Source organism: Rhinolophus hipposideros (genome assembly GCF_964194185.1).
Source record: "Rhinolophus hipposideros genome assembly, chromosome: 2".
NCBI lineage: Eukaryota > Metazoa > Chordata > Mammalia > Chiroptera > Rhinolophidae > Rhinolophus > Rhinolophus hipposideros.
Window position 1 is genome coordinate 55,468,503 of NC_138048.1, and position 14,772 is coordinate 55,483,274.

The 14,772-nt window shown below is 35.5% G+C and overlaps 1 protein-coding gene across 3 annotated transcripts in view; it reads left to right on the top strand.

Moving 5' to 3' along the window:
• The window catches only part of FGF12 (fibroblast growth factor 12), a 526,765-nt gene that overhangs the window by 335,420 nt on the left and 176,573 nt on the right, over nt 1–14,772 (top strand). For all 3 annotated transcript variants that reach the window (XM_081028818.1, XM_081028817.1, XM_081028816.1), the window contains one exon: nt 2,620–2,723. In XM_081028818.1, the coding sequence (XP_080884944.1) occupies nt 2,620–2,723 (104 nt within the window). The remainder of the gene's footprint in view (nt 1–2,619; nt 2,724–14,772) is intronic.

Consider the following 14,772-nt stretch of genomic DNA (forward strand, 5'->3'; position numbering starts at 1 on the left):
TTCCACTTCTCGAAATTTTAGGAGGCAGATGCAGACTCTCCCAAAGAGAACAGTTTTTAGCTTTTACCACTAAAAAGTCTAGTTTCAAATTGTTTACTGATTTTTTTTATGGACTTGTTAAATCTCCCAAAGCATACCATTTAAACACCATTATCACCTAACGGTTCATATAAAACTTTCACACATGTTTTTTGTTGTCCCTGCCTTGCATTAGTGGTTTTCTCACTCTCTTCAGATAGGAAAAGCTTTATAGTTGCTTTTTTATTTCTGTTTCAGCTAAATAAACCATTGTTCTTAGCATTTTTCCCAGGAAATATTTACCTTAGAAACACATGATGCACAATTTTGGATTTCATTACTTTTCTCATAAGAATTGTCATTGAACTTGATCTTTTCCAGTAGTTGCCTTTCTTTACACTGTGTGTTTTACGTTTAGTTTCCACCTCAACTCTGCTTTCATTAGCAATCTGTATTAGTTAGGATTAGAACTGGCTCTGTGCTGCACAGATTAAAATAACAAGAGCTTATTTTATCCCATAAATGCCAGACCTAGGTAATTGAATGAGGGTTGGTGCCACTTCTCCTGCCAGTCTTTGGGGACCCAACTCCTAACTCGCCAGCCAACACACGAGGAGCCCTTGTTTTCAACGTCTATGATGATGCAGCCACCTTTGCCCTGCTCTCAACTCTTCGTCTTACTGCTGTGTCCAAATAGCAGTAAGACGAAGAGTTGAGAGCAGGGCAAAGGACACTTACAAGCTGTTTTTATGGAAGGAGTCTTCACAAATACAAAGACCCTTCTGCCTACGTCTTCTTGGCCAGTACTGAGTCAATATCCACAGCTAGCTGCAGGGCATGTAGGGAAATTCAGTGGAATCATTTATCACTTTGTAAGTAGATGAGAACAGATATCAGGGGAAATTACATTTAAAAGGGAAGAAGGAGAAAATATGATATTTTGGGCAGGTAACCACAATAGAGAGCCTTTGTTCAGATGCAGTTTCACCTAGGTTATCTCTCTGAATCGGTTTTGCCTTCTAAAATTTAGGATAATCATTCTGTTCTAAACTCTTCATGGTGTTTGTGGTTGAGGGTTAAATGCAATTATAATATAAATTTGTCAACCGTTTGAAAATTAAGTGTTGTGCATATATGAAGTATTATTTTTTAACGTATTAAGTAATTTTCTGAATACAAACTCGATAAATATTACTGGGATGATATGTCACTTTTTACATCAGACCCTATGCTAACCTTATTTGACATGCAGAAGAATCATGTATTAATGATAAATAACTCTTATATATAGAGAATACATTTCCTTTTATGAAACACTTTTAAGAACATGATTATGCTTTTGATTCTTCTATCAACTTTGAGCACTAAGGATTATTATGCATATTTTGCAAACAGAAACACTAAAGCAGACAGGTTAAATGACTGGCTCAAAGCCATGCAGCTTCTGAGTGGTGGGTTTAGAAACTATGTTGTCTACAAGTCTCACACATTTTTGTACCCTCGCTTCTTGAATCTTTGTATGTCAACTTCTTGTTGCCCGTTTGGAAAAGTCTAGATTTCCAAACGGGCAAAGACTGGACTGACAGACTCATAGTTATTTATCCCTACTTTATCTACATGGTGTTCTTTTCTATGTCTCCTCAATCTGAATTAAATCTTCTAACCTGCCAGCCCTTTCCTACACACATTACCCTGAAATACCACCTAATACACTGCCCCACTAAAATTGTCCTTCTGTCCTTGGCTCACTCAACTTTTGCCCTTTCTTTAAGTGTCAGCTCAGGTCCCATCTTCTGTGTAAGACATTTCCTGGTTTCAGGCCACACAGATCTTCCATTTTCCTGAACTTCTGCAACATAGAGACTATATATAGAATGCATATATTAAATTTAATTATAGAAATAAATTATACACTGTATCAGATTATTCCATATGTCTTAGCTTTCTCTCCCCAACTAGACTCTAAGGTCTTGTACTTCTTAAGTTATTTCAGTAACACAAGGACAGTGGTAAGAACATAGGAAGAACTTCTGGCATATATTACGGAGATCATACTGTATTATTATTACAACTATAAATATGTTCTATTGAAAACATTTTTGGTTCAAATTATTTGTTAGAAAATTTTTTTGTATTACGCCATTTGTGTTCATTTTGTGGAGCAGAGATCTTGGACTCTCAGATCTAGGTGGGGCCCTTAGAAACCTTCTAATGTAACCCCTTTATTACAGATGAGCTTATGTGGTTTACCTGAAACCACATAAGTAATTTGTGATGGTGCAGAGACAAGAAGTCAGTTCTCCCCACCTTTAGACATTCATTCATGTAATCTTCCCTTCCTTTTTCCCTTTTCCTTCCCTTTCCCTTTCCTTTCCTTTCCCTTTCCTTCCCTTCCCTTCCCTTCCCTTCCCTTCCCTTCCCTTCCCTTCCCTTCCCTTCCCTTCCCTTCCCTTCCCTTCCCTTCCCTTCCCCTCGTTCTCCCTCCCTTCCTCCCTAATTTCAATTCATAGTTTTTAATTCTCAAAAGAGTCATTTTAAGAAACAAGATGATTTATTCAAAATGTCATTGATCCTTTCCCCTGTGTCTTTTTTCCCCTTTAGCCCTCTTCAATCTAATTCCCGTTGGCCTGCGTGTGGTGGCCATCCAAGGGGTGAAGGCCAGCCTCTATGTGGCCATGAATGCTGAAGGCTATCTCTACAGCTCAGTAAGTGCCTTAGTGTGTGTGTGTGTGTGTGTGTGTGTGTGTGTGTGTGTGTGTGTAAACAGGCATTGGAGTAGCCATTATTTTAAGAAAGAAAATTGGAAGTTGAAGTAATTTTATATTTTCTGAACCAGTATATAGGGGTTATTATGCAGATTTATAATTTATAATGTTAAAGATGATATTCTGTTAAGAAAAAGCTAATGACTCTCCATGTGATATAAATTCCCATGTCCACCACTACTTCTACAAGATAATCTCTTTTTTGCATTTTACGTTTAATTCAAAGGACAAGACATTTTTCCTTTCTCCTGGTACTTCTCCTTCAAGCAGATGGAATGGTTTAGGAAGCTAAATCCTTCAGTTTGTCTGTGAGTCTTTTCTGTCTTATTACAGAGGAAGAACTTTTCAAAATGGATTATGCTCTTGCTGTATTTAGTAAAATCTGTATAGTAACTAATATGTCACATTCCTGGGGTAACTGTGTTGAAAGCAATGTGAATTTATGGAATGAGCTCTGGATTAGGGGCTGGGATATTTTAGTTTTATTTGCATTTCAGTTACTATGTAGATATCCCTTTGGGCAAGTCACCTCCCCTCTTGCGTTTAATTTTTGGACCTTTAAAATGAGAGTGTTGTTTAACATCTCTTTTAAATCTAAACCTGATAAAATTAGGTACCCTCAGTGGGTATATTATCATACTGACATATTTTAAAGTAGTTAATTCTATGCTGATGCCTGTTGCATTCTCAAGGTAATAATTCATGCATTAAGAGAACATGGCTGCAGTGAATCTTGTGTACATATAATTTCTGTTCTCTCATAAGGGAGTTGTCTATTTGTAGTTCATGAAGAAATATTCATAAAAATCATAGTTACAGATGTCTACCTTTACTTTCTATGTTCTCAGTAAATAACACAAGGTTATTCAGAAGTTCACTTATTCCTACTAGATTCTAAATTAGTTACTGAATAACTTCTGTTATACTCTTTCAATATTCAGTTAACTAAATCTCTGGTATGCCATGCCAGTAACACATCTGTCATTCATATTAGAATTTCTAAAATTACTGTTTTACTCTTGAACATATTCAAATCTAAATATGAATTTGTATACTAGATGTGTACATAGACAATTTTCAGCAGTTCTTACTGAAAATAATACTTAAAGGTAAATATATTTTTGTGCAAAACAATGGGCTTTCATCTTTAGTGTGTCATAATTCTAACAGTTCTTAATGTCCAGTTATTGTGAACCTATGTTTTAAATGTAAGAATTAAAATAAAAAAGAGATCATTTTTATTTTGAGTAATTCTAGCTTGTTAAACTTTTTTTAAAAATGTGAATGTACTACCAACTAAAACATGGCGATGATTTTAGGATAGTATTGATTTAAGGATTTAATCAGTCATCAGGTAAACAGCTAAAGGTGGCGTATATTACATTTATATTTAGAAGGTCATTGTTGACTTTTATTTAAAAACTTATACTTCAGATTGTAATTCCACAAAAACAGTAGAGCTCACATCTTTGGACGAGAGTTGGTTTGCTAAGGTCTGGGAAGAAGGAAAACACAAAAAGTCTAGCAGTGGTGTTGTAAGCGTGTGACAGTTGTGTAGAAGGGCAAGCGTGTGTGTGTGTGTGTGTGTGTGTGTGTGTGTGACAGAGGTGGGGAGGGGTCACCGTGTTGGATGCAATCCCCAAGTTCCTGGGAGAGGAGCCTGAGTATTCGGTGTGAGATGACTGAACCTCATACTCCACAACATTTTCAGAGATGTGTGCCTTGAGCCCATAGGAAGAGGTTTTAAGATATTCTTGATGAGAGAATTTTACTGTAGATGCTTTTTTGTACAGGAGCTAACACCTTAGTAAAGCCAGTATTAACTTGTTTAGTTTCCTGTTTTGGGTCCCCAGGTTTTTCAGTTTTCCTCTTCACTTAAATCAAACCTACCTCGTACCAAAAATCACAACGCTTTTCCCTCTTTAGGGTCGCACAAGGCCACTGGGAACAATTTTCCTTTAATTGTAAGCATGGCGTCCTGACATAGATCATCAGGGTTCCTACTTTCAAAATCACTCTCTTTCTAGATAAGACTATAGGAATAAATGCTGGCTTTTAATTTTAAACAGTGGCCATAGGCCTGAAAATTCTGTTACAAGACAAAAGGGGGCCAATGTTGGGGAGGCAGACCTGAGAAAGAATTGGGCGTAAAGGCTTCGTCACACCTCCTACTGCTACTGTGTGGTATGCCTCAGTAGGAGAGCACGGCACAGCCAAGAGCCTCGTAGTGAGTTAAAAACAGGCTGTTAACAGAAGGTTTCCTGAGGTGCTTTGGTATATATTAAGTTTTGAAGTTATTTGCAAAGCAATTTCCTACTTTGTGTGAAACATATAGTTGGACACACCAATAAGGGCCATAACTGGACTATCTGAGGGGAAGAAGTGGGAGAAGGGTGTGTGGCTGAGGGCAAACCCAAGAGGTCCTAAAGAAGCAAACGTAGCATCCAAGAGAAATTCACAAGTGGTATCATTTATCTGATGTGGCTTACCTGGTTTTTATTCATCTTTAAGCCAGAAATGAATTACTTTGTTCCTTCTGATCCCCTCCTACCCCCACCACCACCACCAGGAGAGAGGAGAGTGGTAAAGACAGTGACTGTCAGGTAGCACAGAGCTAAAATTTTAGGGTCCCTTCTGAAAATCTATATTGTAACAGGTGAGTTTAATTCATATGTATTTAATGAGATTGTGGACTCATTTGGATTTGTTTTTACCATTGTAGTTTATGTACCTTTTTGCTTCTATATTCTTTTTTTATTTCCTTGCATTATTGAAACATTTTGTTTTGTCTTGTTTTTTAATTTTTATTAAATTTATTGGGGTGACACTGGTTAGTAGAATTATACAGGTCTCAAATGTACAATTCTATAACACATCACCTGTATATTGCATTGTTTGTTCACCACCCAGAGTTGGTTCTCCTTCCATCAGCATATATTTGACCCCCTTTACCCTCTTCTACTCCCCTCCCCCTTACTCTCTGGTAACCACTAAACTTTTGTCTGTGTCTATGATTTTTTGTTTGTTTGTCTTGTTTGTTGATTTCAGTTTTATATTCCACATATGAGTGAAGTCATTTGGGTCTCAACTTTTTCTGTATGACTTATTTCACTTTTGAGATTATCTTGCTAAGTGAAATAAGTTAGACAGAAATCTTTTTTCTGATCTATTTTTATTCATCTGTTTGTAAATTAGGTTATAATTCTATTCCTTTAGTGATTTGCCCATTTTTTAAAAAAAGAATACATACGTAAGTATATAGTTTGCTACACATTTTCAGTGTTCTGTCCTCCTTCCAAACAGCTGATAGGTCTGAAAACGTTTTATGGCTTGGTAAACACCTCCATTCACCCTTATTTCCAATTTGATTTCTGTGCATATAGTTTTTGTTTTTGTGTGTATACATTAAATTTGGCCCCTCTGAGGTTTTCTTTCTTTTTTTTTTTTTTCCTAAATGAAATCTTCGTTTTGTGTGTGAGGGTCTGTAGATGGTGATTTCACTTCGTCCCGGTATCTTTGAAAATGCCTTTCTTTGACTTTCATTCTTGAATTGCAGTTCAGATAGTTATATAGTTGTAAGTAGATCAATATTTTTCTCCAGCACTTTTATATCGCATTGTCTTCTGACATCTGTTGTCGACTGTGAAAAGTTTGATGTCAGTTTAATATTCTTTCCTTTGTAGGTAATCTATAGGATATTTTTCTCTTTATAAGTCATGTTCTACAAGTTAACTATAGTGTCTAGTTTTTAATCATTCTTATCTTATTAGGAATTCAGAATTCCTTTTTAATTCAAAGAATCATAATTCTTAAATTCTGGAAATTTTAAACTCTTAACACACATACATTTTTATTTATATATCATGTTTTCCAGTCTCTTGTGCTGACAGTACTTGAATAACTTACATTAGAAATTTTCACATTTATCTACTCTAAAATTCATACCATCTAGTTTGTGATTTCAATATATTTTTCACTTTTGGATGTATATTAGTTTCCATTTAATATTTACTTGTTCCTGATTTATTTCTTTCTGTATTTACTACCTGACTCTTTTTACAAAAAGTCATTAACCCATTTTTCTCTCTGAGCATTATTATAATACTTTGTCATACTTTTCCATAAGGTTAATTTCTTTTGTAATGAATTCATGTTTCAATTGTGGATTTTGTTGGCTGCCATTTTTAGAAATGGATTTAGATTATATTAGAATTTAAAATGAGTTCTTCATGTGTTTGGAATTTTGATCTGCAGGCTCATTTCTCTCCCTCTCTTCCTGTCTCACATCTACTTCTTCCTCTGAGGTCTGCCCTCTCTTTCTAGCAAACTTTTGGTTGTGTCTATCCAGTCTCCATCAGCCCTCGTTTAGAGTAGGATCTTGAGTCATTTCAAGGTTCCTGTCCTGGGGTAATGCTGGCATTAGGGAAGGAGGCCTAGGCTAGGGGGTGGCATGGTTTAGTTTCTCTCTTTGTGAAGCTATGCCTATCATTGCATCTTGCCTAAAATAGTAGCAGCATTTTTTAAATTTCAGCCTTTTTAGAACTGGAGCAGGAAAACTATCTCAGCACTTGTTACGGGCAAGTAGCCTGGTTCTGGCCCATGATCCTACTGAGGGGTTTTATTCCTGTTGACCTGAGAAGAGCAGAACTCAGGGCGACATGGCCTCTTTCAGTAACTGAATACCAGTAGGCCTACGCTGTGATCTGCTCACTGCCTGGTGTTTCCATCCAATATGGGTGCTTAGCTTTCTTTGATCCTGGCTATGTCATTTAGGCCTTATATTTTTATATGTTACTCATCCTTGCTATCTCTTTGGAGCTAAGTCGGTGCATTATAGTCTGAACTCATGCCCCTTTTCCCCTCTTTTATATTTTTTATTGTGGTAAAAAACATATAGCATAAAATTTACCATCTAAATCATTTTAAGTGTATATTACAGTAATGTAAGCTATATGCACATTGATATCCAACAGGTCTCTAGAAATTTTTCATCTAGCAAAACTGAAACTCTATACCCATTGAACAACAACTTTCCTTTTCCCTTCCCCTCAGACTCACAAATACCATTCTACTGCTATCTGTTTTTGAGTTTGACTACTTCAGATATCTTATATAAGTGGAACTATGCAGTATTTATCTTTTTATGACTAGTTTCACTTAGCATTCACTATTTCACTTAGCATCATGTCTTCAAGGTTCATCCAATTGTAGCATATGGCAGAATTTCCTCCTTTTAAAAGCAAAATAACATTCCATTGCATGTGTATACCACATTTTCTTCATTCATTTGTTGATGGACATTTAGATTATTTTCATATCTTCACTATTGTGAATCATACTGAAATAAACATGAATGTGCAAATATCTCTTTGAGATCCTGTTTTGAATTGATTTGGATATATAATGAGAAGTGGAATTGCTCGATTACATGGTAGTTCTATATTTAATTACTTGAGAAACCTTCATACTGTTTTCCATAGCAGGTACATCATTTTGCATTCCCACCGATAGTGTACAAGGGTTGCAATTTCTCTATATCCTCACCAACACGTTTAATTTAATTTAATTATTTAATTTTGTATTATTTCATTTTTTTATAGTGGTCATCCTAACGGGTATGAAGTAATATTTCATAGTGGTTTCAATTTGCGTTTCCCCAGGATTAGTGATGCTGAGCGCTTTTTCTTGTACGTGTTCACCATTTGTATGTCTTTTTGGAGAAATGTCTGTTCAAGTCCTTTGCTGATTTTCAATTTTTTTTTTTCGCTATCGAGTTGTAGGAGTTCTTTATATACTCATATTCTGAATATTAAGTCCTTATCAGATATATGATTTGAAAATATTTTCCTATTCTGTAGATTTTCTTTTCACTCTGTTGATTGTTTCCTTTGCCGTGCAGAAGCTCTTTAGTTTCATGCAGTCCCACATGTTTATTTTTGCTTTTGTTGCCTGTGTCATATCCAAGAAATCACTGTCCAATTTAATCCAGAGTGAATGTGGCAGTCACAAAAAAATACCTTCATTTGTTGGACCTACATATTTAGCTGTTTTGGGATGCAATTGTTTTTTATTGAGTTTCAAATATAAAACTGCTGCAGTCACATCACAATATTCAGTGGCAGAATCTTGTTAGTTACTGTCATTCCCATTCCTTTTCATTTAGAAGAATAAAGTAGTAGGTAACTCCAAACAGCAGCAGAGGCAGAGTTGGAGGCTTCCTCTTAGGGCCTGCTGCACTGCCCAAGCTTCTTGTCCCCCCTGCTCCACTCCACTCCACTCAAAAGATCTCAACGACTCTCTACGAAGGGAAGTGAAAGAAACCAACAAGTTAGGGGACATAACAGAGAAAGCTGGGGAGGTGAGAAAGGGGATGTGGGAAGAAGCCTGGCAGAGCAAGACTGGGCTTACATGCTAGACTTAACAATACCATTTATGTCTTCTGTTTGTGTAAATAAGCCTTATTTTTCATTTAACATTCTACCCATTGTAATCATTCAATATTTATTAAATAAAACATATAACATAAGGTCACAAATGTAAATGTGCTTTGTAATATATAAAGTAGTATGAAATATATGTTACTATTATAAAGATATAATGTTTTAGAGGAAAAATATTGCTAAAACTCCATTTAATGTATCACAGTGAAGTTCATCTCGCACTTCTATGTCTTTTTCTAGAAGTTTTACATTTTCAGGTCCAATTTTACCTCTTTCGAGTTAATTTTCAAATATGACATAAGTAAGGGTCCAACGTTATTTGTTTACGTATAAATTTCCAGTTTTCCCATTGTGTACTTTTGCTATCCTTGTTGAGGAGTCTTTTACCATATACATGTGCGTTTTATTTCTGAGTTCTCTGTTTCATTCATCTGTATGTGTGTCTTTATGTTAGTTACACATTCATTTGATTACTGTATGTTTGTAATATGTTTTGAAATCAGGAAGTGTGAGGCCTCCAGCTTTGGTTTTTTTATCAAGATTGCTTTTGTTATTCACAATCCTTTGAGATTCCATGTGAATTTTTTTTTTTCTGCAAAAATGCCATTTTTATAGGCGTTGCATTGAATCTATACGTTGTTTTGCATAGTCTGGACATTTTAACATAATTAAGTCTTCCAGTCCATGCACAAAAGAAGTCTTTCCATTTCTTTCTTTCTTTAATTTCTTTCAGCAATGTTTTGTAGTATTCAGTATATAAGTCTTTTGCTCGATTGGTTAAGTTTATACTCATTGTGCCTTTTTGAAAGGAAGTCTAAAATAATTTTTAATGGCATGAAATAATACTTTTAAAAAATATGTAGTGAAAGTTCTAGAGGGTATCACTTTCCTAAACAAAAGCTCACTAATGTTAGAAACTTCTGTTCCTGAAACACCTTCTTCAGTAGTTCAGGAAATACTGCTATGTGTCACAATCTCTTAAGACAGATTTTCCTACAAATTTTACCTTATTCACACAGTACCATTATTTTTTAAAATTTTTACTATTTAACCAGTTCTAACTGACTTTACATTTAATATCCTTTGATGTTTCATTCTTTTTGAGGTTTACACATTTTGAAAAAGCTTGTAAAACCACCTAAATTTTCTCAAATTATTGTAGTGCTTAAAGGTACTTAAGTGTAAATGGAGGGGGCATCTTTTCATCATGTACAGAGAGGGTAGAACATGAATGAATCTCCTCTTTCTATCATCCTCTGTAAATTTACTATAAAATTGGTATTTACTAAAAGATCGGTATCTTTTTATACTTAAGTAGTTTGAACTGAACCTTGTATACATAAAACAATTGCAGAGAAGCATTGTGTGGTATAAAGTTATAAAGCTAGATTATTTTCAAACTGTGATAAAAAATTGGTAATAAAATATTTTAGATAGTTATTGTATGGAGTCATATGTGTAATAAAACATACAAAGGATAAAAATGATGCTGCTATAGTCACATTGCCGATGCTATTATATTGCCTTTTCCTGTTCTCTACTTATGTAATTCTTAATCTTCCTCGTGGTTCAGCTCAAACATTAACCCGTGCATCACCTCTCTCCATTACCCATATCAGGAAGAATTAGATGCTACTTTGCCTTTAATGTTATAGCACTTGGCTTCTCTTTATCTGGTGGGCAGGAATTACCATATTCAGCTTTCCTTTCTGAGTCACATACTCCCTCCAATCACAGCGTTAACTGTGAGGTTCTCATTAAAGACTTGTTGAATTTTAAAGAATTGCCAATTCCAAGAAAAGATGGACCAATTTTCATAAATAGGTGGGTAGCTATGATTCCATTAGTGATCTTACAAACCACACCATAAATGCTGATTAGACCTCAAACTCAGTCTCAACAAAGCTAAAATTCATTTAACATATTTATTGCAGCCCTACTACATGTCAGGCATTATACTATATAGTGGGCATACCCAGTTGGGTAAAGTAGACAAGATTTTTATCTTCGTACCATTTTACTTACCATCATAATTACCCGTTGCAAGGAGTTTGGATCAACTCCAGCGTTAGAGTGTACAGTCTACCCTCACTTCTGACATAAACTGCAAGTCTGGTAAGGAGGGTTCCTAAAACCACTCTTTGCTTACATAATTTGCTAGAAGGACTTACAAAACACACTGAAAGGTATTGCTATTACTATACTCAGGTATTGCTAAAGGTATTGCTTTCCCCTAACGGGAAAGGATGCACATCAAAATCTGCCAAGGGAAGAAGCTCATGGGGAAGAGTCCAGGAGAAGTACCAAATGTAGAGTTCCTGTTACCTTTTTCCCACAGAGTCAGTATGTGTTATTTTCCTGGTATTAATACATGGTAATACATGTGGACGATTGCAAATCAGGAATTTCACTCAAGCCTTGGTGTTAACAGTTTTATTGAGACTCTGTTACATAAGCATGATTGAATGACTGGCCTTGTTGTAGGATCCGGGTCAACTGATACTGCATGACCCAAAGTCCGAACCCTAAACCACAATGTTACTCTCCACTAGCCCAAGAACTTCAGGCAAACAAGTAATACTTCCCAAAAGCCAAGGGCAAACACCAGAGCTCTTTTTGGGTGAGGTTAAATTCTTAACCTGTACACACAGCTGTCCAATTGCAGTGAATGCCATGTTGTATAAATATACTCCTCTACCTCTGCCTCTAGCCCCAAACCCCTGTTATAGACTAATGTGTCCTAACCCCTAATGTGATGTCACTAGGAGGTGAGGTCTTTGGGAAGTGATTAGGTTTATTTATTTATCTATTTATTTATTTATTTATTTTCAATTCAAGTTTATTGGGGTGACAATTGTTAGTAAAGTTACATAGATTTCAGGTGTACAATTCTGTAATACATCATCTATAAATCCCATTGTGTGTTCACCACCCAGAGTCAGTTCTCCTTCCATCACCATATATTTGATCCCCTTTACCGTCATCTACCACCCCGCTCCCCCTTACCTTCTGGTAACCGCTAAACTATTGTCTGTGTCTATGAGTTCTTGTTTCTCATTTGTTTGTCTTGTTCTTTTGCTGTTTTTGGTTTATGTACCACATATCACTGAAATCATATGGTTCTCTGCTTTTTCTGTCGGACTTATTTTGCTTAGCATTATAATCTCAAGATCCATCCATGTTGTCACAAATGGTCCTATTTCATCTCTTCTTACCGTTGAATAGTATTCCATTGTGTATGTATACCACAACTTCTTTATCCATTCATCTATCGAAGGACATTTTAGTTGTTTCCATATCTTGGCCACCGTAAACAAAGCTGCAATGAACATTGGAGCACATTTGTCTTAATGTATCAATGTTTTCAGATTTTTTGGGTAGATACCCAGGAGAGGGATTGCTGGGTCATATGGTAATTCTATTCGTAATTTTTTGAGGAACCTCCACACTGACTTCCATAGCGGCTGCAGCAGTCTGCATTCCCACCAACAGTGTATGAGGGTTTCTTTTTCTCCACAGTCTCTCCAATACCTGTTACTATTTGTCTTGTTGATGATAGCCATTCTAACTGGGGTGAAGTGATAATCTCATTGTGGTTTTTATTTGTATTTCTCTGATGATTAGTGAAATTCAGCATTTTTTCATATGTCTATTTGCCATTTGTATGTCCTCTTTGGAGAAATGTCTCTTCAGGTCCTCTGCTCATTTTTCAATTTGTTTGTTTGTTTTTTTGTTGTTGAGTTGCATGAGTTCCTTGTATATTTTGAATATTAGCCCCTTATTGGAGGCACTGTTTGCAAAAATCTTCTCTCATTCAGTTGGTTGCCTCTTTATTTTGTCGATGGTTTCTTTTGCTGTACAGAAGCTTTTAAGTTTGATATAGTCCCATTAATTTATTTTAGCTTTTACTTCTCTTGCCTTTAGAGTCAAATTCATAAAATGCTCTTCGAACTCAAGATCCATAAGTTTAGTACCTATGTTTTCTTCTGTGCAGTTTATTGTTTCAGGTCTTATGCTTAAGTCTTTGACTATTTTGAATTAATTTTAGTACATGGTGACAGATAGCAGTCCGGTTTCATTCTTTTACACGTGGCCTTCCAATTCTGCCAGGACCATTTATTGAAGAGGCTGTTTTTCCTCCATTGTATATTTTTTACTTCTTTGTCAAAAATTATCCGTCCATATTTATGTGGTTTTATTTCTGAGTTCTCAATTCTATTCCATTGGTCTATGTGTCTGTTTTTCTGACAGTACCATGCTGTTTTGATTATTGTTGCCCTGTAGTACAAACTAAAGTCAGGGAGTGTGATACCTTCAGCATTGTTCTTTTATCTTAGGATTGCTTTGGCTATTCGGGGTCTTCTGTGGTTTCAAAGAAATTTGATAATTTTTTGTTCTATTTCTTTAAAAAATGCCATTGGGATTTTGATGGGGATTGCATTAAATCTGTATATTGCTTTGGGTAATATGACCATTTCAACTATGTTGATTCTTCCAATCCATGAACACGGAATGTCTTTCCATTTCTTTGTGTCTTCTTCAATTTCTTTTAAAAATGTTTTATAGTTTTCAGCATATAGGTCTTTCACATCCTTGGTTAAGTTTATTCCTAGGTATTTTATTCTTTTTGCTGCAATTGCAAAATAATTGTTTTTATTATTTCTTTTTCTGAGATTTTATTGTTAGTATATAGGAATGCAATGGACTTTTGTACATAGATTTTGTAGCCGGGAACTTTACTGTATTCGTTGATTGTTTGTATAGCTTTTTGGTGGAGTCTTTAGGGTTTTCTATATATAGCATCATGTCATTTGCAAAGAGTGACAATTTAACTTGTTAATTCCCAATTTGGATGCCTTTTATGTCTTTCTCTTGCCTGATTGTTCTGGCAAGGACTTCTAACACTATGTTGAAAAGCAGAGGTGATAGGGGACAGCTCTGTTGTGTTCCTGAACGTAGAGCAAAAGGCTTCAGTTTTTCACTGTTAATTATTAGATTAGCTGAGGGTTTTTCATATATGGCCTTTATTATGTTAAAGTATTTCCTTCTATACCTATTTTATTAAGTGTTTTAATTATAAATGGATGTTGTATCTTGTCAAATGCTTTTTCTGCATCAATTGATATAATCATATGATTTTTGTTCTTTATTTTGTTTATGTGATGTATCACATTGATTGATTTGCGTATGTTGAACCATCCTTGTGCCCCTAGGAGGAACCCCACTTGGTCGTGAGTTATAATGTTTTTAATGCATTGTTGCATTCGATTTGCTAGAATTTTGTTTAGGATTTTTGCATCTGTATTCATCAGAGACATTGACATCAAAGACAATTACAGAATTGTCTTTTTTGTGTTGCCTTTACCAGGTTTTGGTATCAGGGTAATGTTGGCCTCATAAAATGAGTTTGAGAGTAGTATCTCTCTTCAATTTTTAAAAGAGTTTGAGCAGGATTGGTATTAGATCCTCTTTGAAGGTTTGGTAGAATTCACTAGTGAAGCATGTGATCCCGGACTTTTGCCTTTGGGAAGGTTTTGGATGACTGATTC